We start from the raw sequence: 24,147 nt of genomic DNA, 5'->3' as shown, positions 1-24,147 counted from the left end.
AGCCCACACAGTTAGTGTGAGGAAAAATGGATATGCGCTGATTTTTTAAAACCAGTTGAAACTGAAACATTAACATCCTCTGATGCTGAGCAGGAAAACAATCTGTGTAAACATTTAAGCTCCAGTTTATGTGAACATGATATAAGCAGAGCATAAGGAAAGATAATGTACTTTGCATGGCACTGGAGCAGCTAAACCCATTCAATGATAGCTTAGCCGTGCCTCCCCTTGACTAGTGACACTAAAGTGTTGTTTTTATTACTTATTTATTTAAAATGATTGTTTTGTATATAATTTTATTTTCTTTTGTTGTGTAGGAGCTCACGGATGCTAGTTTTTCGCTTTTGGTGCCGTTACCGCTAAGTGTGTACAAGCCACGCCCCTAAAATTAATGCGCGGCTAGATTAACCGTGCTTTCAGGAAGAGCGGCTAACTTAATGGCAGTAAACTAGCCTAGTTAGGAAAGTTTTATATTTTATTGGTCTGGTAGACCTATAGACAATGACAACACCCGGGGATGTTTTATGATAAATCCAACTTTTTCTGATCATCATACATTGACGCACTCTAAAATTACTGAAAGGACTGAGTTTCACGTTGTAGCAGGGACGTCTGTAGGCCTATTTTTTTATTCATTTAATATTCATTAGCCCCCCTAAACAAGTAAATATATCAGCCAATATATTTCTTTTTTTTCCATCAACGGTTCGACTCCCATCACATCTTAAACCCATTCCTGGGTGGGCACTAGGACCTGGGGGAGGCTGCTGTACGCGCAACACATACAGTGGCTACACACCTATTTATCCGCGCGTTTTTCGGTTGACGGACACACATCCAGTGGCTTTACCATGGGTACCTCCCGTCAGCGGACCTCCAGACAGTAAGCACGTTTACATGCACATTAATGGTTAAATTTCAATCAAGCTAAAGCAATAATTCGCCTTTTGAAAATGTAATGTAAACGCTTTTGTCCGACTGAAATCACACTGAAATCGAACTTCCAAAATCGGACTTGTAACTCGACTTCATCCAGCATGTATACACTTTAATCGAGCTGTTCTGTTGGTCAGTGAATGATCCACACATGACACAGTTTACTGTTTTTTGTTATTGCTGGATGGATGGGGACAAAGTGGACTTTAATTTCTTTATTTTTAAATAATTTAAGTCATATTAGATCATTATCTAACATAAATTAAGAGACAGGTATACCTTGACCACAAATACCACATAAAATATACATGACTAGAAAGATTTTTGGGGGGGGACCCCCCTAAAGGAGGCTAGGCCCCATTCATAAATCTCTAGTGACGTCCCTGCTTTGTAGTGTATTTTTGTAGGCTTGATTGGTTTACTTGAGTCTAACATCAAGGTTAGACTACTGTAATTCCCTCTATTTTGAATTGCATAAAACTGCTCTAGATTGCTTGCAAATGGTACAAAATATGGCAGCTAGATTATTGACTGGCACCAGAAAACGTGAGCATAATACTCCTGTCCTCGCCTCTTTACGCTGGTTTCCAGTCAATTTCCACATTGTTTTTTAAAATTCTGCTATTTGTTTTGGATGGACATATGCTCCCCAGTACATATGTGATATCCTTACCCCATATACTGCCTCAAGATCTCTTCCATCATCCAGTCACCTCCTCCTTTCAGTCCCTCATTCACATTTTAAAACCAAAGCTGACTGGGCTTTCTCAGTAGCTGCTCCCAGGCTCTGGAATAGTCTCCCTTTTCATATTAGACCTTCCCCCTCTATTCCTATGTTCAAATCTTCTCTGAAGACCCACTTTTATTCGTTATCTTTTAATTTGGTCTGAGGGTGTAGAATTTTCATTTGTCCATTGGTATTTGATACTATTAAATGTTTGTTTTAAATCTGTTTTATACTACTTGTACAGCACTTTGGTTATAACTTCTGTTATTTTTAAAATTGCTTTATAAATAAGTAAACTAAACTTGACAGAACCAAATTGCGATTGCTAGACAACTGGGTCACAGCATCTACAAAACGGCAGGTCTTGTGGGGTGTTCTCGGTATGCAGTGTTAGTACCTACCAAACGTGGTCCAAGAAGGGACAACCGGTGTACCAGCAACAGGGTCATGGGTGCCCAAGGCTTACTGATGCATGTGGGGAGCGAAAGCTAGTCCGCTTTGTCCGATACTACAGAAGAGCTACTGTAGCACAAATTTCTTAAACATTTAATGCTGGTTATTAACTGGTGTTAAAAGTGGAAAGGTGTCAGAACACACAGTGCATTGCAGCTTGCTGCATAGACGCAAAAATCAAAGTGAGCATGCTGACCGCTGTCCAGTGCCAAAAGCATGTACAATGGGAATGTGAGCATCAGAACTGCACCATTGACCAATGGAAGAAGGTGGCCTTGCTGATTCTTTTACATCATGTGGACGGCTGGGTGCATATGTGTCACTTACCTGGGGAAAGATGGCATCAGGATGCAATATGGGAATAAGACAAGACCGTGGAGGAAGTGTGACATTCTGAGGACCCATTGTGGTCTTCTGCTGTTATAGCCTATTCACCCCAAGGTTCAATGTTTTGTGCATACTAAGATGCTTTACTGATCACCATGGTTGTATAGCGTGGTTGTTACTATATCCTTCCTGGCAGCTTGAACCAATCTGGCCATTTTCCTCTGACCTCTCTTATCAACAAGACTTTTCCACCCATAGAACTCAGTGTTTTTTGCACTATTCTGTGTCATCTCTAGAGACTGTTGTGTCTGAATTTTTCAGGAGATCAGCAGTTTCTGAAATACTCAAAGCAGCACATCTGGCACCAACAACCATGCCATAATCAAAGTCTCATAGATCACACTTTTTCATCATTCTGATTATTGATATGAACATGAACAGAAGCTCTTGACCTGTATCTGCATGATTTCATCCATTGTCCTGCTACTACATGATTGGCTGATTAGATAACTATAAATGTGCAGATGTAAAGGTGTTCTTATTAAAGTGGATGGTGGGTGTGCCTGATTTAAAAAAAAAAAAAAAAAAAAAAAAAAAAAAAAGCAGTGTAGCTACAAAGTAGATTGACCTAATAAACTATCTACTAAGTATAAATGTTACATGAAGATATTATGTACAAACCGATGTCTGCAGTCATGTTCTTAAGCCTAGAATTATTTTAAAAAGTATTAAAAATGTTTTTATTTTACTTAATTTAATTGCTTTTTACTGTTCTAAATTATTGTTAGAGCAATGCCATTTTTATATATATATATATATATATATATATATATATATATATATATATATATATATATATATATATATATATATATATATATATATATATATATATATATATATATATATATATAATTAGTTTGCCACAAGACACAAGTGTGTATGCTCAGCAAGATGAATTTCAAGCACATCATGTACACATTATGGCCAAAAGTATGTGGACACATGACCATAACACCCATATAAGGGTCTTCCTAAAACTTTTGCCAGAATGTTACAAGCATACAATTGTGTAGAATGTCTTTGTGTGTTGTAGCATTAAGATTTCCTTTCACTGGAACTAAGAGGCATAGCCCAGATGCATAAAGACATTGTTTGCCTGGTTGGTGTAACTCAGTGGACTCAGTGGCTTGCACAGAACCCTGACCTCAACCCCACTGAACACCACTGGGATGAATTGGAATTACTACAGCTTTCTCACATTACATCTGTGCACAACCAACCACATACTTTTGGCCATATACAGTTGCAATCAAAATTATTTAACCCCCATTGCAAATCAGGTTTATTGTCAAAATTTACAGACTTCCAGCTGTTTGCAATGAACAAAACAACCAAAAGCAATTGAACGAATTCTTCAAGTGGTTTCCCCAAATTCAACTGAAAATGACTTCTCCAGTTTCAAAATTATTCAACCCCTTCATGGCAAACATCTTTAGTACTTAGTAGAGCACCCTTTTGCTGTTATGACCTGCTGCAAAACAAGATGTATAGCCAGACACCAGCTTCTGGCAATGTTCCTGAGGAATCTTAGCCCAATCCTCATGAGCAATTGCCTCCACTTCAGTAATATTCTTGGGTTTGCATGCTGCAACTGCCTTCTTCAAATCCCACCAGATATTTTCTATGGGGTTCAAGTCAGGTGACTGGGATGGCCCTGTAGACTCTTCCATGACTTCTTCTGCAACCAAGGTGGAATTTGAGGTATGCTTGGGATCACTGTCCTGTTGGAAGGTCCAATGACGCCCAAGCTTCAGCTTCCTCACAGATGGCATGAGGTTTTCTCCTAGGATTTCCTGATACTTCACTGAATCCATCTTGCCTTCCACATGCTGCAGGTTTCCCGTGCCAGAGGATGCAAAGCAGCCCCAGAGCATCACCGAGCCACCACCATGCTTGACTGTAGACAGAGTGTTCTTTCTTCATTCTTCTTTCTCCAGACATACCACTACTCCATCATTTACATTTACATTTATTCATTTAGCAGATGCTTTTATCCAAAGCGACTTATAAATGAGAAAAGACAAGCAGAGCGATATATCAAGCAGAGAACAATGCAAGTAGTGCTACCATATAAGATCCATTAATTAAATACATCATGCCAAAAAGTTCCAGTTTTGTTTCATCGCTCCACAGAACCGAATCCCAAAACTTCTGTGGCTTATTTATGAGTTTGAGCCAATTTTTCTTGTGCTTTTGGGTCAGTGGTAGTGTACATCTTGGAGTTCTTGCATGGAAACCTTCTGCGTTTAGTATGCGCCCTACTGTGCCCACTGAAACCTCAGTGTCTGTTGCCACCAAGTCTTGCTACAGGTCTTTTGCAGTCACTCAAGGGCTTTTCACAACCTGCCTTCTCAGAAATCTGGTTGCAGCCACTGATAGCTTCTTTTTTCTGCCCCATCTAGGTATTTCAATGCATTTTCTACCCCTAGCCAGTTTAGGTGTTTGATGTGTTCCAGCTCAAGCACACCTGGTGCAACTAATGAAGCCCTTGATTAGTTGCATCAGGTGTGCTTGACACAACACCTGTTCCCTTTCAAAGGGAACTCCACGTTGCGTTAGCTGAACGCTGTGGGAAGTGCCCTCGCGCGTGCCCAGTATCTGAAGCTTGTGTAACATCATGCCTAGGCCTGCCGTGATCAGGTGATGTGACAATTAAGCGTGTTGCGGGATATGTAAGTGACACCTGTGAACCGCGCCGTCAGCCTTATTATCTTCAGCGAGACTGCATGTCAGTTGTTTGTGTAATGCTCGCAAAAAGGCTCTTCATTTGCTCTCTATCTTTTCCAAAAAAAGAGAGAAAAATCTCTTTTCTTTTCTGTCCCTTTAAAAAAAAACGGGAGAAAAGTATGAGTGAGAGAATTCAGGAAGTGTGTTATGCCTTGCTCCCGTTTCATCACGGGGAGGACTGCACACTTTCTGTGAAAAGTGTCTAGGGCTGGAGCACGCCACAGCAGCCCTTGAGAGGTCTGACTGTGCGCATTGTGAACACCTTACAATTAGGCAGCTCCACTTGCGACTCGCTCTCTTCTCGGCTCAAGCGAGTTGGATTTCAGAGCCTCACGGATCTGGGCTGGCCGCTGCCGAGGCAGCCAGCCATCTCAGGTCCTAGGGATCTTGTATAGATCTGGAAAAGGAGCCGGAGACGATAGTGCAATAAATTGGATAGTGGAAACAATCTCTATCCCTAATGAGGCTTGCGGCCTCGCTACGCCTCAGGGCATAAAGTGGCTCTGTCCACTAGGTGGGTCAGCTCCTCTATATAACCAGCCTCTATTATCAGAAGCGAAGATGCAATTCACAGGTATGCCCCAGTATGACAAAGCATTTCGTTCCCTTCTCAGGGAACACATTTAGCATATTTGTGCTGTTGTGAGGGATTCTACTCAGGGGGTTGAATAATTTTGAGACTGGGGAAGTCATTCTAAGTTGAATTTTCAGTTGAATTTGGGGAAATCACTTGAAGCATTCGTTATGTTGAACTATTTCAATTGCTTATGTTTGATTTGTTCATTGCAAACAGCTGAAAGTCTATAAATTTTGACAATAAACCTGATTTGCAATGGGGGTGAATAATTTTGATTGCAACTGTAGTACATCTAATAACTCATGTTTTATAACACATTTTTTGTTGAGTGTGCATATTTGTGACATTTTACATCCATATTTTATTCACAGATAACTCTCTTGACTGTTCTTAGGAGAAAAAAGAAGTGCATTCGCTACCTTCAAGGAGGACAGTGCGCCAGCCCCAATTCTTCCGATGGAAGTGCTGTAGATTCGCCCTCCTTTCCTATTAATCACTTCATACACCCAGCCTCTCCTCTAAACTGCCCCTTTCCTCTTCCCAGTGACAGCAATCTCCATGCTCAGACCAGAAAACACCCTTACCCTCAACACTCAACACTCAGTCCCTGCGAACACCCAATTTTATTCACCAGAGCGAAAACAACGAACACAATCCACACCTCTGTGGTCCATATCATCAAACAATAAGACCCAGAAACTCTTCTGCCTTCAGTGTTTTCACTAGACACTATAAAAAATTTAATGGAGACACCAGCTGCTGTGCGAATCACATTGCTGTCAATTTAATTGTAAAAATTTTAAAATGTCTTCAAATGATGGTATTCTATACCTAATATTAAAACATTTGTTTTTGTCATTTTTCTTATTCATGCTTTTCCATTTATTCACAAACTGCCACTTTGTGAGTGCTATGTCTGGTATCTTTCATCCAAACACTCCAGTGTCAAGTATGTTTCAAGCAACAACAATGAAATTGCTTCATTTGGCTGTTTATGTAATTTGTCACCAATAAAAAGTATTGATTCTGAATCTATTCAGCCATAGAATAAAATGTGCATTAGTTATTAAGTTATAATGGAGAGTTATGTTGAATCAATGCAGCTCCTCAAATGACTGTGCTTGTTTATTTCATATACAATGTTCTTTGTTTCCTCTAAGTAAATTTTTTTTTTTTTTTTTTTTTTTTTTTTTTTGATTTAGCTATTTTTACACAGGTGGTGATTTGTTGTGATTTCTTTGGTGACATATCCATTTTTAATATATTAAACATTTTGAAAATCTTTGACTTGAATTTATGTTCTTCGTGATAATGTTAAAAGGGATACTCCAGTGGTTTTTAACCTATCCTCTATCCACAAATTAAATGAAGTATACAAGCTTGGACCTTAATTTGTGAATGCCTCTGAGAGAAGAATTACTGAAATTACTGTACATAAATTTATTGACTTTCCAAACAACCATGCACTGACCTCTATTATAAGTGTGTTTAAATGGGTTTTCCATTCTTTTCTCAGTACAGATGTGGCCTTTAAGAATGCATGTTTTTTCACGCGATTTGCCACTTGTGAGAACGTGGTACCCTGCAGGCACGGTTCTTAGAAATTAAATTAATTTGTTGTGCTTCACACAAAAACCACCAGGTGGCGTGTGGAACAACATACTGTAGCTGAACACAGTTCAATAAAAAAATTTAATGTGTGGTGGAAAGCTTCACATAAAAAAAAATTACATTTCTCATCAAAACTTATAATAAACCTAATTTAAACAAGTTTCTAATTACAATATTTAATTATATAAAGTGAGTGTGGTCAAGTCACGTAGTACAGGTACAATTGCCGGAGTACTACACCCTGCATGTTACTACTGCGCCATGCTAGCCCATGTGCTGTAACCATGTTAATTTAATACTATAGTTATTTTACTTGTACTACATGACTCGATCACACTTATGTTATATAATACAATCTTGTAATTAGAAACTTGCTTCGATAAGATGTATTATAATTTTTTATGAGAAACGTAATATTTTTATTAAAACCATATGTAAAATTTTTTCTTAAATCTAACCGACCACACATTCCATTTTTTCAGGCTCGACAACATTTATTGTGCTCTGGTGCTTGTTGCAAAATGTTTCTGAGAGAAGTTCGTAGATATGCAGGGCAAGCACAAGCAGATCAAGGGCTTCAGTACAAGAAACATCTGGGTTACGCATGTAACGCTGTTCCCTGAGAATGGAACAAGACATTGCATGAGCTTCACGCTGTGGGAAGCGCTCCCATGCATGATCGGTATCTAAGCTTGTGTAGCATCGTGCCTATTTATAGACCTGCCGTGATCAGGTGATGTGGCAATTAAGTGCGTCACATGATATAAAAACAGCAACTGTGAATCGCACCGTCAGACTCTATTATCTGAAGCGAACACTCAATACACAGGCATGCCCCAGTATGACAAAGCTACACAGCATCTCGTTCCCTTCTTAGGGAACAGGGTTACATGCGTAACCCAGACGTTCCCTTTCAAAGGGAACTCCACGTTGCGTGAGCTTCACGGTGTAGGAACGAGAATACCTACTTCACCATACTGAGGGCATGGCCTGTTCAAACAATCTGAGCCTGAGGCTCACTGCAAGACACTCGAGCCCGGGGTGGAATGTCTATCCAAGTTGTAATATCGAATGAATGTGTGCAGTATAGACCATCCTGCTGCAGCACACACATCCTGTAAGGGACAAAGCCTTTGAGAAGCTGACCCACCTAGTGGACTGAGCCTTTATGCCCTGAGGCGTAGCGAGACCAGTGATAGATAAGTGATAGAGATTGCTTCCACTATCCAATTAGAGATGCGCCGCTTCGACACAGCATCACCTCTACTGTCGCCGCCAAAGCAGACCAGCAGCTGCTCCGACTTACACCACTGGCCGGAGCGGTGGACGTAAGTACAGAGAGCCCTTACTGGACACAGTAGGTGCAATTTCTCTTGTTCCGGTGTGAGGAACGGAGGAGGGCAGAAAGCCTGCAACACTACTGGCTGGGCAGCAGACGTAGGCACTTTAGGAATATAAACCGGCCTTGGATATAGGAAGGCCTTGGCTAATCCAGGGGCAAAGTCAAGGCAGGAAGGGGCAACAGAGACAGCTTGTAGATTTCCTAATCGCTTGAGAGATATCAGGGCCAGCAGAAGAGCTACCTTTAGACTCAGAAGCTTCTCAGAGGCTGACTCTAAGGGCTCAAATGTAGCACCTGACAGACCTTCCAGGACCACAGAAAGGTATGTGTGGTCTGCAGATGTGCCTCAGCCACCATGCATAAACCTCGATGTTAGAGGATGTTGCCCCACAGAGGCTCCATCAATAGGTGTGTGGCTGGCCGAAATGGTGGCCATGTAGACCCTGATTGTAAAAGGAGCCAAAACCACTGAGGAATGTCCTTGTAAGAACTCCAGGACTGTAGCTATTGCACAATTAGCTGGGTCTAGCTGATGTTCCTCAAACGTTCTTAGCAAACCCTCGCTAGAACTTGTAGGAGCAGAGTGATTGGGGAAAGGCATACCTCGGTCATGTGTGCACCATGGTGTCCAGCCCCAGTGGTGCAGGAGGAGTGAGGGTGAACCACAGCAGGCAGCGTGTTGTCTCCTCAGAGGCAAACACATCCACTTCCGCTTGGCCGAACCTTTGCCATATGGACTCCACCACTTGTGGATGAGCCTCTAATCCCTGGACCTCAGCCCCTGCCTCGAAAGGATGTCTACCCCCACATTCCACTGGAGTGTACGTTGCACTCACTGACAATAACTTTCCTGCAACCCAGAGAAGAATTAGTTGTGCCTCCCTGAACAGGGAGCATGAACGTAACCTACCCTGGTGGTTGATATATGAGACCACCGCTGTGTTGTCTGTCACAATTAACACAAGTGGCTCTGCCTAATTGTAAGGAGTTCACAATACGCACAGTCAGACCTTTCGAGGGCTCCCCTGGCATGCTCCAATCCTAGACACCACACAGAAATTGTGTCTTTTTATATCACGCGGTGCGCTTAATCGCCACGTGACCTGACCATGGCAGGCCTCTAAATAGACGTGATGTTACACAAGCTTCAGATACCAGTCATGCACCAGGGCGTTCCCTCAGCGTGAAGCTCATGCAATGTTGAGTTCCCTTTGAAAGGGAACAGCACCGTTTGGTTGGTAAAAGAAGATATGCTGTATACACTACAGTATATGTCCTGACAGAACTACTGTACCTACTAGCAAGCCATGTTTGTGCAAATGAAACATGACTGCCCCCTACTGGTTTTGTCTTTCCTGTGCTCACAGCATGCATGTGTTTCTGCATGATACCGCATGAAATCTCAGGATCCCTTTTCCTTTGATGTGCATTTTCAATGGCCACATCTCAACCTTCTTAATGCCTTCAGAAAGTATTTAGTATTTAAATGAGGCCCACGATAAAACGGGGCTAGAAATTTGCAAAGCCAAGGAACTTCTGCAGTTCCTTTATCATCTGGGGTGAGGGCCAGTTAATTATGGCAGTTACTTTGGCTTGGTCAATTGTGACTCCATCCAGTCTTATGACAGCCAAGAAAAGAGATGGTTTGCCTGTGAAACTTGCATTTCTCCCCCTTAACTTAAAGCTGGTGTTCTAACAGACAATGCAGGACCTAGCGAACATGATGAACATGATCTTTGAGGGAAGGAGAGTAGATCAAAATGTCGTTAATGTATGTGATGACATATCTACTCAACATGTCCCTCAAGCTGTCGTTGATTAAATACTGAAACATTGAGGCACTAGAGAGCCCATATGGCATGAAACAATACTCTAAGTGACCAGAGATGGTGCTAAAGGCTGTCTTCCATATATACCCCTCTCTGATGCACACTAAATTATAGGCACTGCTAAGGCCCAACTTGGAAACATGCAAGCTGATCTAAGCTGCTAAAGAGCTGTGGGAACCAGGGGCAGAGGATAATGGTATTTCACTGTACACTGGTTAAGTCCCTGGTAATCTATGCATGGTCAAAGACCACCCCCTTTCTTTTCAACAAAGAAGAAACCTGCTGATGCTGGTGAAGTGGATAGCCGGATGTACCCTTGCAGGAGGGCCTCCTGGATATACTCATCCATCGCTGTTCTGCCACTGATAAATGCGACTATGAGGGGGCATGGTTCCAGGAAGCAGGCTGGAACCACGCTGGTTTTGGCTTTGAATACTTACTTCAGGTCTTGGTATTCGTGGGAAATTGAGATAGGAAGGTGGTCATCTGGGCTCAACAGATGTAGACACCAATACAAACTCGGGGGATATAAGGCATTGGTTGTGACAATACTGAGACCAGTCAGTGACCTGTTTGCCTGACCAGGAAATTATGGGGTTATGTTTCTCAAGCCATGGAAGACCCAGGATCATGGGGTGTTTAGCAGAAATAGTAACCAGCAAGGTGACGTGTACATGGTGGGGCACCCTGACCTGAAGGGGAAAGGGTTGCATGCAGTGAGTGATGAGCCCTTCCCCATTGGGTCCTCCATCGATGGCCAGAATTTTTCGTGGCTGTTCCAATGGATGTGTGAGGATATTGAGATGGTGCACTGTGACCTGATGTATGAAGTTGCCTGCTGAGCCAGAGTCAAGCAGCATTGTCAACATAGAAGATACGCATGAGTATTGTAGTATGTGTATCTTTGCACCATCCTGATTGCCCTCAGAGGAATGTCAGGAGCTAGTCCTGCTAGGATTTTGTTGATATAGACTTTGGTGACTAGATGGAGACATTCTTTCTTTGTGTTTTCTTTTTTCGTACTTGCCTGTCAACCTGTGTTATTGTTCTCACCTGACCCTGATTTGCTAGACTATTCATACCCTTCTCTGTTCATTGCTGAGTCCTCAATGTTTATTCATGTGAGTACCTAGCCACTGACACTGCCTTTGCCTTTGCTACTAAGTGCCTTATCTTTTGCTGCCTGCCTTTTTGACTTTTGGAATCTTTTATGTTTTATCCTTTTTAGAATCTCTTTGGTTTTATGTGAAATTGCCTTATTACCTTTTTGGACTTCACATTCATTTGTCTTACAAGTGGATTTACTTTTTTATCTCTGTTTGCCCTGTTAGTGAATCGTTGTCAAGTAAACTTTTTTTTCTGTTTTGTTCCCCCATCTCTCTCTCTGGGAGTTTCTCTGCATCTGAGTCCAGCCCAGCCTGTCGAGCAGTGGTTTAGTTGTTGGATCATCACCACCAGACACAAGCTTGATTGACCAGGGTCACCCCCCTGTACAGCCCAAAATTTACTTGACATGTAATGGCCAAACATTTTAGCTAATCAAAATTGTTTTAGTATGATTTTGTCAGCAAATTCTCTACTTGCTGTATTTGATATTTTATGGTTATCAGATGAATGGCCTATGATTTAAAAAGAAAGTTTTTTAAAATTATTTATTTATTTATTTATATTTTTTTATTAAAGATGGTAGCAAGTATATCACCCAAAAGCTGTTTAAACCATATGCAAAAAAAGATGGATGAGTACTCAGGAACAACTCTTATACATTTTGTTTCACATTTTTCAGGAACATACTCTTATTCCCTACAGTTGTGAAAATATAATCCAAAACGTAAACAAATTTATTATAGTGCCCCCTTTTGGTGGGTATGAGTCATTTCACTTGCATGAGTAGGGGTGGGATATGGGCTCTAACCACCAAATATGGTGCCAATATTTTAATGATAACCCTGTCTTATAGCTGTTTAAGTAAATTAGGCTACGCATCATTAGAATTTATTGACATGTGTTGGCCATTTTGTTTACAAATGTCAACATGTTTTTGATAATTATTGAGGGTCACACGCTGCTGAGTAGTTCGACACCAAAATTGTGAAGATAGGGCAAAAATCCCAAGACAAGTTCTCAAAAGTAGGTTTTGCATATTAAGCAAATAATCAAAAAGTTTGAGTGAGCAGAGCAAAATGGTCCGAAGGACTTTTAGGGAGGGAGAAGACAACGAAAAGGAGTTTCACAGTACCCCTTATCTTACAAAAGATGTTTGTTTTTAAATGCAAAAACATGACTAGTGCCCCCCAGAAGCAAGTGAGACTGTATCAATTATCAGGGATCCTTAGAGGAGTTGACAATGTTTACCCAGTCAAATGCCTACTGAAGGTAATCATAAAACAACCAATTGCAGATTAATATAGAGATGCAGTATACCAAATTTCAGCATGACTGGAGTATGGTTCTTGAAAAACGGCTCTCTGGCATTAGCTCTGCCCCTTATGCATGACCATGCCCCAATCTTTGCACCTCAGGATCTTGTCTTTTATAGGTGTTTCAATGTGCATGCAAATCCATGCTAAGAGTCATGTGTTACAGTTCTGCTGAGTAGTTTGAAACCAAAATTGTGAGGATAGGAGAAAAATCACAAGTTCTCAAAAGTAGGTTTTGCACATTATGCAAAATAGCTCAAATAAATAAATAAATAAATAAATAAATAGGTGGCACAAAATGGTTCTTGAGGCTTTTTTTGTTTGGGAGAACCCAGGGAACTATGGAGTGGTTGTCCAGTAAAAATTACTCCAAGAATGTGGCAAATAATATTACGGGAAGTCACAAAGAACCCCAAGGTAACATCTCAGGACCTATAGGCCACTCATGCATTGAGTCAATATGAGTCACATCAATATTCATGAGTCAACCATTAGGCAAACACTGAAAAAGGACAGTGTGCATGGCAGGATAACAAGGAGAAAACCAGTACTCTCCAAAAAGACCACTGCAGTCTATTTGAAGTTTGCTCAAGACCATGTGGATAAGCCAGAAGCCTATTAGAAGAATGTTCAGTGCACAGATCAATCCAAAATAGAACTGTTTCGGTTTAAATGAAGTGTTATGTTAGGCAAAAAACAAACACTGCATTCCAACAAAAGAACCTCATCCCAAGCCTGAATTTGACAGTATCATTAATGGTGTAAGTATAAATTTTGCATTGCAACAGCAAATTATACAAGAGAATGTCAGTGTATCTGTCCCTGAACTGAAAATTAACCTTAAGTGAGTAGCAAGACAATGACCCTAAGCACACAAGTCTACAAAGAAATGGTTAAAGCAAAAGAAATTTAGAGTCTGTATTGCTCATTTATCCCTGCATCTTTTTAGCCTGATTTTACAATAAAGAGTTAATAAACTTGAGTTCAAATTTGACTCCAAAATTGCTTTTGTTAATCTTGAGACTGCACTCTATCTGTGTGCCAAATTTCATACCCTTCCTGCAAGCGGTTCAATGGGCTGCCTCAAGAGCGGAAGACAAAGAAGAAGCCGAATAATAATAATAAAAAGTACTAATGAAAAGCGTGCTTGGCCCATAATAATAATAATACATATAGCAATTATTGGTGTTCAAGAACTTTAAGTGCATGTATAAAAAGATATTATGTATTATTTAGCATGCATGTAAGCACTTAACTTGGAGATGAAACAGAACAATTTTCAGCAATTCCAGGTAATACAACATAGGTATATAGCATTTTTATTATTAACAATTATAACCGATACCTGTTGCCCAATATCTATAGATTTTGCATGCTTCTTTAGAATCATAAGATGCATGTGCTTACCTAATTTAATAAAGCTATGAGATTTCATTTAGGACTTATGGCTTTTGGTTACAGTTATTCACATCCATATTTTTAAATGACCCTGTTATAGCCATCCAAACAATTATTTTTTTCACAATTATTGACAGTCCTGAGAACTGTACTTGTTGAGCTTGAGTTAAAAACATGGGACTACTTTGCAAAATTAGTTTTTGTTTTTTTTAATAATCATAAATATTTAATGATTTGATTGACACCAGTGGTTCTTGAGGCGAAGTTGTTAATTAGGAGGTCTAATATATGAGTAACCTGTGTGCGAAACATTGCATACTATCCAATCATTTATTCACATGTAATATGCGCCTCCTGGTGGCCAATTTAAAATACAGCATCCTTACACACAATTCAAGATGGCAAATGTCCAAAGTGGCCAACATTGTAAAATTACATACCATTTAACTCACTGAATCTAAAAGACACCACTTCTGAAATTTTAGAACAAATTTGCAGAACTTATTTTGCTGTTTTGAAACTGCTCCAGCCCCCTCAGGTCATGTTTGTTATAACTCACACTCGTTTAGTGTTGTGGAGATATAACATGTTCATTTTGCCATGCTTGCCATCATACTTGTTGACATGTTTTACATGAACAGTTTGCTGTCTCAAAAATCTTTGAATAACTTTTGGTCTTCATTGTCTGAAGATGATCTGAGCAAAATTAGGTTAAGTTCTTTTTTAATAGTCTAGGAGTAGTTAAATTTTTTCTTTTATAATTGTGAAATATTTTTCACAGACACATTTTGTATCATTGTTTTTGGCATGATCCACAGAATCTAACCTGACTGGTTTTTATGACAATAGGCTAAAGAAATTTTAAGTTATTAGCATTTTTAGAAATTCTCATTTTTTGACCACAAGGTGGCACTGCCACAAAACGTTTTGAGTACCTTCAGGGCATGGGGCCGATGGCACCTAATAAGTTTTGTAATGATACTCCAGTGTGTTTGTAAAATACAGCATCTTAAGTCTCTAAGTCTTACAGTTTCATCTGCATGATCAGTTTTAGGGCATAATAATAAAAATTATAGGGGGCACACTCTGGGTGTGCAGAGTTTGCATGTTCTTCCTGTCCTTCGGGGGTTTCCTCCCCCAGTCCAAAGATATGCGTTGCAGGCTGATTGAAATCTCTAAATTGTTCATAGTGTATGAATGTGTGTGATTGTGCCCTGCGATGGATTGGCGCCCTGCCCTGTCCCCTGCCTCATGTCCCGAGTCCACTGGGATAGGCTTCATACGCCCCGCAACCCTGTATATGATAAGCGGAACAGAAAATGAATGGATGGATAATAATAATAATAATAATCCCTAAAATGCTTACAAAAATAATAGGGTTTCAGCACTTTGTGCTTGAAGCCCCCAATAATAAAAACCCCTACAAAAACAATAGGATTTTAGCCCTAAAAAGCACACAATGCCACTCATCATTCTCAGGCAGGGTGATGTTTTTCAGATTAAAAGCCTTACCTTTTTTTCCTCTATACACAGTACTGACTCTTATTGCCAAACCGTTAAATTTTTGTTTCACCGTACCAGACAACACTGCTCCAAATGTCTCTGCCAGTCTTGGAGCAGGGGCTTCTTCCTTGGGTGATAGCATTTTAGGCTATGGTGATGTAGGGCTCTCTTAATGGTAGATGTACATACTTTGGTACCTAATGCCTCCAACTCCTTCACCAGTTCCTTTGTTGTTGTCATCCCTGGGAATTAATTTGTGGCCCCTTCCTGAATGATGTAGTGTCTGTGTGGTTCCAAGATTTTAATATTTGCATACAATTGTTTGTACAGATACTCATGGTGCCCTTATTTGTTCGGAAATTGCTCCTAAGGAGGAACTGGACTTGTGGAGGTCCACAGTTTTTTTGTTGTTTGGATTTTCTTGTGGTATCAAAAGCAAAAAGCTACTGGCTCTATAGGTAGGCCCTTCAATTCAGCCACAAGTTGCACTCCAAATTAACTCATAATTATGACATTGTTCAAACAGAAGCTTCTAAATATCATTGCATCACTTTCTGGAATCTTCCAGACTGTTTAATGAGATGGTTTACTTTGTGTATGTAAATGTTTGACCTACTGGAATTCTCATATAATGATTTACAGCTAAAATAAAAGTCTGTAATAGATTGCTTTAAAATTGCCTCTGATGTCAAAGTAGATGCCCTAAAGTAACATGCAACACAAAGTAACATGCAACACACAAGCACACATTTTGTTGTTTTTATTTTCTGAACTAAAAGATAATTCTATGCTTTGTCATCAGAACAGAACTAAGAAATGATATTTCATATTTTACAATGTTAAGAGGCAACATGTATAGCCATGCTCCAAGAGAACACATTTAACTCATTAAACAAGTACTTTCAATCCATAGGTCAAGCTGAAAATGTGTCACCCATCAAATTTTCTCCATCTTTCTATACCTGAATTATGAGAAGCCTAAATAAACAAATCTGCTTTCCTAAAAATGCTCAGGTTTCAAATTATAGTCAAAATTGTACTTGGTTTCCTGATGACTGTTTAAAGCAAATTTAAAAAAAGGAAAAAGTAAAGGGCTTTTACTTGGGAGAGGTGAAGAGATTATTTATTTCTGCTGAATATACAAAGAAAGATTAAAAACAGATACCACTTAAATTATAATTCTCTTTTCACTAGACAAGCAATGAAGATCATGCCATCAATACACAAAAGGTCTAATTCTACTGGTCTACTGGTAAATATCAGCAAGTATGACTAGCGCAGTGCAACCAGTAAATGTGTTTTTGGGAACATCCTTACAGTCCTTGCAGTGTGACATTGTCTGGATGAACTTTATTTCTCTTCACACCACTGGTTCTCCTTGCGTACCTGTGTGAAATAGAGTGCAGATTTAGGTTTTCACAGACATCAGATTATGATATCAAAATCAATTAATTTTATGTGGTAATTTTGGTAAATTTAGAAAAACCATTAAGCTATGATAATTTTTTAAATATACGATAGCAGTAATTTAAAAGACAGAACAGGATGTGTGGTGATATTTTCAAGAGAATGAGTTCTTAAAAACCACAGATGAGCAGCAAAAACATCTTTTCAACTGCCCCATAGGTTGTTTTGACAGGTTACTAGACACTTCAGTTCCCTGAATGAGGCAACCATCATGTGTCACTTTATTAGGTTCTTGGATTCTTTTTGACTTCTCTTCTCTCAAGAGGAATATTTGAGATCAATGAAATGGTAAATGGTCTGCACTTATATAGCGCTTTTGTCCAAAGCACTTTACACTGTGTCTCATTCATGGTAGCAGAGCTGCCATGCAAGGCGCTAACTTGCCATCGGGAGCAACTCAGGGTTCACTGTCTTGCCCAAGGACACTTCGTGTGGGCCGGGAATCAAACCGCCAACCCTACGATTAGTGGACAACCCGCTCTACCACCTGAGCCACAGGATAGTCCCACTGATGTGCAAGCCCACATTACATGCTGAACTAGGATAATTTTACATATGCAGCATTTAGTCCATTTAAACCCTGGTGCACTTCATTTGGTCAGGTGAGAACAAGCAATGCACTTGGGTGTGGGCTAAAACAACCAGTCCAAAGCTGCCCAAGATCAGTGGCCTTTTCCAAGCAAACTCTAGCATGCTTCAACTGTAATGAGAAGAAACTCGAGCATGAATAGATCTGTAGAACTGTAAGAAGAGAACCATATAAACTGTTTTGTGTTGTGGAAAGCAGTTTAAAAAAAAAAGTAATTCATTTTAATTGCTAAACTGACCCACAGATGAATGCTAAGGTGCTGCAGAAATACAATGTGTCCTTGTTAGCTTGACCAAGAGAAAATAAAAGCAGCTGGATGTTGTACACAATTTACTGTACTATAGTACAAAAATAATAATAAATAAAACCTACCATATTATCTAGAATTTATATTTAATAACTTATTCAGCACCAGATCCATGTTCTCCAGTCAATTCTAAGCACATTGCCAAAGGTATAATTACCATTTCCCAATCACCCTTAGCTTTACTTCTGAGCAGCAAAAGTTTTTACAAATACATTTTCAGCTCTGTCCTCTTGTACCTACCCCTCATCAAAAAAAAAAGTGTAAAAGCAAACCAAAATGCTGGAATCAAATAAATGAACCAAATGTATTAATTTTTACTTTGAATTGGATTTCACAAACAGTCTAATTAGGTGGAGTCCCACTATCTGTCTTAAGGCACCTTCACATATGCAGTGTTGAGTCTGTATTAGCTAGGTCACAAGAACCGATACTTCGGTACCAACATTGTTAAAAAGTGACGGTACTTGTTTTCTGCAGTAATATAGGTACTGTTGGTAATGAAGGTACCGTGGTTGCAATTCTTCCAGACTAAAAGGGGGCAGCAAATACACACAAGTGTTTTAGTCGGTCCACAAGTGGTGAAGAAGAAGGTGGTCTACAAGCACATGGGAAAAACTACAGAAGATAGGGACAATTTTAGCTCCGCCCGACACGTTGAGAGAAAAAGGTAGCATCGGTTGCCGGTGTGCAACCGACAATATCGTTCATTTCAAACAAAGCGAGGAAACACCTTGAATTTGGCGAAGCACTTGAAAGACGGTCCTATATTATGTTTGTTTGAGGCAACAGGCATTGTGCCCATAAAACCAGCTAACATTATGCTCCATGTAATGTCAGCAATAGCCAGTTATTTGGTAATGATGCTAATACATTGCAATATTATAAACTACCTCCGAATGGGCCACCATGCATCGCCATTCAGCCCATGTCCTGTCAGCTAAATGTAGCCTAATGTCTCTAATAATTATTCAAATATTCTTGCTTTTAATAAATTTTTGTCCTACCTCCAGATCGGTGAATTTAAACTACTGCTTGCATTCAGAGCATGGGGGGGTATGCGTGTGCGCGCTAGCAAGTGCACCTTAGCACTTGTTATTAGCACTGTTTTATTAGTCATTGTCAGTCAGTGTTTGATAAATATTCCCCCTTTCTCTTTTTGCCAGTATTAGCCAGAGGAGGATGTCCTCCAGGAGTTTTTAATTTTTTTTTTTTTTAATACCACACTGTGGTATCGAGTACAGGACTACTAGATTTTTGGTATCGTGACATCCCTAGTCTGTTTTTCTCTTTGGTGCACTTGGTTTGCGCAGGTGAGAATGCAGCAACTGCACAATTGCACTCAGGTGCAAAACAAAAGAACGATTCAAAATGGATAATAATGGAAGATATCCCTCTGGACTTTTGTCTAGCTAGTGTGAGTGTTTCTCTCTTCGGTAACCTGATTACAGACAACGCAGCTGTAGTCCGAAGCAGGTATGTGGAAATTATTTTGATGCCCCATTTTATGATTGACGTTTAAACGTTCACATGGTTTTTTGTTAGGGATTAAAATTAGAAACTGGACATATCCCTTGATCTGCACAGAAGGATTTTTTTTTGGCAAACTGAATCTGTTCTCGAGGACAACCACACTTTTGTTTTTGTGTATTTATGTATTACTTTTTATGGATGCACAAAAAGCACTGAATTCTACAGTCCTAGCAATCTCTGGCTGATTGGTAGAACCTGTCATTCCCTAGGGGGATTGGTTCAAATACATTTTATTGTTGACATGAACTTTAATTTGACTCTCTGAATTATCTTTTGTTTATTTTATCCATTAATGTGACACTTGAACTTGTCTACCACTCACAGGTTTTTGCAAATTATTATCCATGAGTAAATAAATAAAAAAATTAATCCATCAATGAACGATCGTCAGCTCAGCTAACGTGATTTGTGAATGCATGCGATTAACCAAATTGATTCATTTTAAAACATCTCATTTGAATATATTTAGACATTTTTGACATTTAACACACACAAAAAAAAAGTTTAAACATTTTTAAAACTTTCCTACAGACCCCCTGAAATTACACCACTGACCACTACGGGTCAGCAGAAACACTGCACTAGACGGTAGAGTACACAGTGTATAGGGTGTCATTTGGGACACAACTCTAGTATTTACCCTCCAAAGCATGTTTTCGGAACAGAAGTAAAGTAATGAGTAAATGTACCACGCGCCGACTGACTAATTGATAATGAGATTCGTTGACAACGATTTTCATATAAATTATTATCGATTTTATCAATAAATTGTTGCAGCTCTATATGGAACACCCTTCCAATTAGTGTTCATGACTCTTTGGGTCTGGTCTTAAAACCCATTTATTTAGTCAAGCTTTTGTTAGCTTTTCTCTTAGATAAATGTGCAGGTTTATTGACGGTAGAGTGACGAGCCGCTTTATGTTCCAGGGTGCCCTCATGCCCGTGTTCTCATCTGGTACCACGTGGATACACTAAAGATTGTTGTGGATTGTCTCATTTGGGTAAATTGCACTTTCTGAAAACAGTCTATGCTTGCCTGTAAAGACTGAATAAATGTACATTTTAAGAAAAATGTGCACAAATTTTTATTGTCCTAACAAAAAAACTTTAAGACATGCAAACAAAATAGAATGTTTTTCCATGCCAGGGATAAATGAAAGTTTTCATGGCTTGGCCCACAGCCTAAATAGGCAATAGGATAAGTCTAATGTTTCCCTTACCTGAGCTTCCTCTTCCTCTGTGAAGTCATTTTTGATGTTGAACGTCTTCCTGATTTCTTCTGGGGTTTTACCTTTAATCATATTTGCAACTGTTTTGCAGGTGACATCTAGCAAACCTTTGATGTCCAAATAATTTGCAGCCTAAACAAGGGAGGCAAAATGGAAGTAAGGGGAAGAGTAAAAGATGAACCTTTTATAAAATGACACAAATGAAATCATACCATGTGTAACTATTCTTGCATCCCACTTTAGGACTCACATGACAAAACTGGCTAATGTTTACTGTTGATGACATAGCATTTTTTTTCTGCTGGACATAGCAACAAGCATGACTACAGGTTTAAATAAATAGATAGATAGATAAATAAATAAATAAAGCACTTGGTCAAGTTTAAGTTAAGTTCAACTTAACAGGGAAACAGAACAATGCAGCCTACATTTCTCGTCAGATTACCAGCAACTCATCCTATTAATCTATTTAAATAAAATTCTCAACATCTTCTAAACTCTATTGTATTCACTATGCAAACCCAAATAATAATCACTAAATGCATTAGGTAAAGCTCTTAAAAGACATAATAAAAACAGACCAGAATGAGCTCAAAGAGTGTGCCCTGGTCCACTTTGAGAAACTCCTGATCCCACACAGGGATGTCATCTGTCCTCTTCTCTTTGTTCTCATCATCCTCAGGGGGTGGGGGGTCATCTTTGTGATGCGTGCACCACTGAATTACCTGTGTACACACAAGAAATCGGTATCGGTCGTAAAAATCCTGATCAGAGCATCAGTAATGAACACCATTAAAGTAAAGCGATTCCCATCTGGCAGGTAAATGAACTCACCCAGTCACATCCTATATGAAATTATTCAGATATATACACAATATACATGGAGCAGTTCGAGAACTGACTCCAGCCCAGAACCACGACAGTGGGAAATGTCTAATAGTGTAGCTTTAAATAAATATAGGAGCATACTTCAAATACTGAACATTGAGGTTTATTGTATTTGTTTACAAGTTAAACAGGTTAATGTTGCTGATTTTTGCATAAAGCCTGTAAAAATAACTGAAAATATTAAATTTAGTTTATCAGAAGGTAAATTAATTTGGCATGGCTCACACAATATTCCTAAATTATGTCATAATTGACAAGCTCAAGTTCTCAAGCCCATGTGTGCATTATATTGTGGCACATTAATGTTACCATCTCTTTAAAAAAAAAAAAAAAAAAAAAAAAAAAAAAAAAAAAAAAAAAAAAAAAGTGTTTCTTAATTAAGAAATTGTTACCATAGCACCCTGATTGAGCTTACCTAGTAATGCACTAAGTTTGTTTATAGTCCCAAAGCATTCCTGATCTTGTTAACAAGAATTTAACCCACAAGATCCTGACTAAATGCTAGCAATTGCAGCCAGACAACTCATAAGCTTCCAATACTTTTCCCGCTGTAATGATGTAACGTGTACACAACAAATGTATGTTTTGCCATGCCAATTGCTATGGTCAATCAGCAATAGTTAAAGGGCACAAAAGGACAATAGCATTTTACACACTCATATGCCTACAGCATACAAAACAATATGCAGAAATGGAAGCCAATTTATTGTCAATTTACAGCATGTAGACTGGAGCCACATTCACATACATGGGTACCTTATGGGTTCCACCTGGCACATATATATTGTGATGATCATCTTATGTAGTAATAATGAGCAAATCATTCTGCAAAGTTGGATACTGAACCTTTTTGAGGATGGCCGCATTCACATTTGGAAGAGGGACGGGATCATCATCCCCTTCATCATCCATGCCTAAATCTATTAGATAAAGCCAGACCCAGTTAAAAACATTGCAGACAAAACCCTTTAATATATTTCTGATAATCACACAACATATAAACCAAATCTATATAACTAGCTAAAATGAAAACAGCAACATTGCTGCCACAACAATTTGAGTAACTTACCTTCCAACATTGTCTTTATAGTTACAGACTGTTTGGCGATTTCAACGTCCACTTCAAACATCTCTCCGTCTGAGCTTTGCAGCTTAATTGTTGGCATCTATGAAAAATTGTTATCCTGCAATTAATAAATAACTTAGTCATAGTTACTTAAGGTAGACTGATTACTTGCTATCCTAAATTAGCCAGAAACTTTTTGAAATCATTATAGTATCACATTTTACTCTAACATTCAACATAATAATAAAAAAAAATACAATTAAGTCTATCTATTTAAAGTTAACAATCATTAGTTAGCTAATGCAGAGCTATGCTACACTAGTTTGCGGTAGCTCACTAACTGTTGTTGGTATTGTCACCACTATTTTAACCATAGAATTGTCATTCAGACGGGGCTCCAGTCATACTGGCGGAACGAGCTTGGCAAACGCTCTCGAAGGAGCTTAATTTGCTGGCTAGCGCGTTAGATCTTGTGCCTTTTGAGAACGGTCACATATTTATCCTAGAAAATCACAGTTATGTGAATGAGCACACATTTCTTCAAAAATAAAATAAAATACTACAATACTCAAAATGAAAACTCCCTCACAAATATAACATTATTTATTGATAGAAATAACCGTAGGTTATAAAGACATAAAAACGCAACAGACACAGGTTCTGTTATCCCATTTTAAAAATATAACTTGGGGAAACAGATCCCGAGAGGGAAACAGAGTTCGACACACCAATAAACTGACTTGACCTAAAACATTACACTAATTATCAGGTAAACGTAGCGGCCAGCTCACTGGTCTGAACCAATTAGCAATTTCAACAAGCTAGCTCGGAGCTGATTTGACTGTATCAGGGCCTAGCGACAATTATCATTTAAGCAAAATGCGGCAAAACTGACATAGAAATTTTCATTACGACTTATTACCGTAAACATAAACGTTTATGTTATTCAATAGTATACCATACTTACAATGACTATATCCCTGAACGATACAAAGACAAACTGTAAACGCCAATAAGGCCCGTCAAAACCACAAATTATTTTCTACTTCTTCTTCTTCCTTTCCGTTGTCTTCTTATTCTTTACTTTTTACGGCGGTTGGCAGAACCCTTTTGTGCATTACCGCCACCCTCTGGTCTGGAGTGTAAACTAGTTGAGTA

At 39.1% G+C, this 24,147-nt stretch overlaps 2 protein-coding genes across 15 annotated transcripts in view; one reads left to right on the top strand and one right to left on the bottom strand.

Annotated features, from left to right (window-relative positions):
* tcf7 (transcription factor 7) overlaps positions 1-7,103 on the top strand; it is a 90,317-nt gene extending 83,214 nt beyond the window's left edge. For 6 of the 14 annotated variants that reach the window (XM_053688000.1, XM_053688001.1, XM_017492524.3 and 3 more), the window contains one exon: positions 6,205-7,103. In XM_053688000.1, coding sequence (XP_053543975.1) covers positions 6,205-6,499 — 295 coding nt within the window. In that variant the 3' untranslated portion in view covers positions 6,500-7,103. Of the gene's footprint in view, positions 1-751; positions 884-6,181 lie in introns of all 14 variants that reach the window. The other 8 variants (XM_017492531.3, XM_017492533.3, XM_017492535.3 and 5 more) reach the window with 4 other exon arrangements.
* Positions 7,104-17,008: 9,905 nt separating this feature from the next.
* skp1 (S-phase kinase-associated protein 1) lies at positions 17,009-24,037 on the bottom strand (the record flags this gene model as incomplete). The annotated part of the gene is given in 6 exon segments (NM_001200909.1): positions 17,009-17,299; positions 21,027-21,167; positions 21,617-21,760; positions 22,770-22,843; positions 22,993-23,089; positions 23,957-24,037. Coding segments are annotated over 5 exon segments (492 nt in total). The 3' UTR covers positions 17,009-17,263.
* Positions 24,038-24,147: the final 110 nt, after the last annotated feature.

The sequence above is a fragment of the Ictalurus punctatus genome, chromosome 18 (assembly GCF_001660625.3).
Source record: "Ictalurus punctatus breed USDA103 chromosome 18, Coco_2.0, whole genome shotgun sequence".
NCBI lineage: Eukaryota > Metazoa > Chordata > Actinopteri > Siluriformes > Ictaluridae > Ictalurus > Ictalurus punctatus.
The sequence above is the reverse complement of the archived record's forward strand: the minus strand, read 5'-3'. Positions and strand labels throughout refer to the sequence as shown.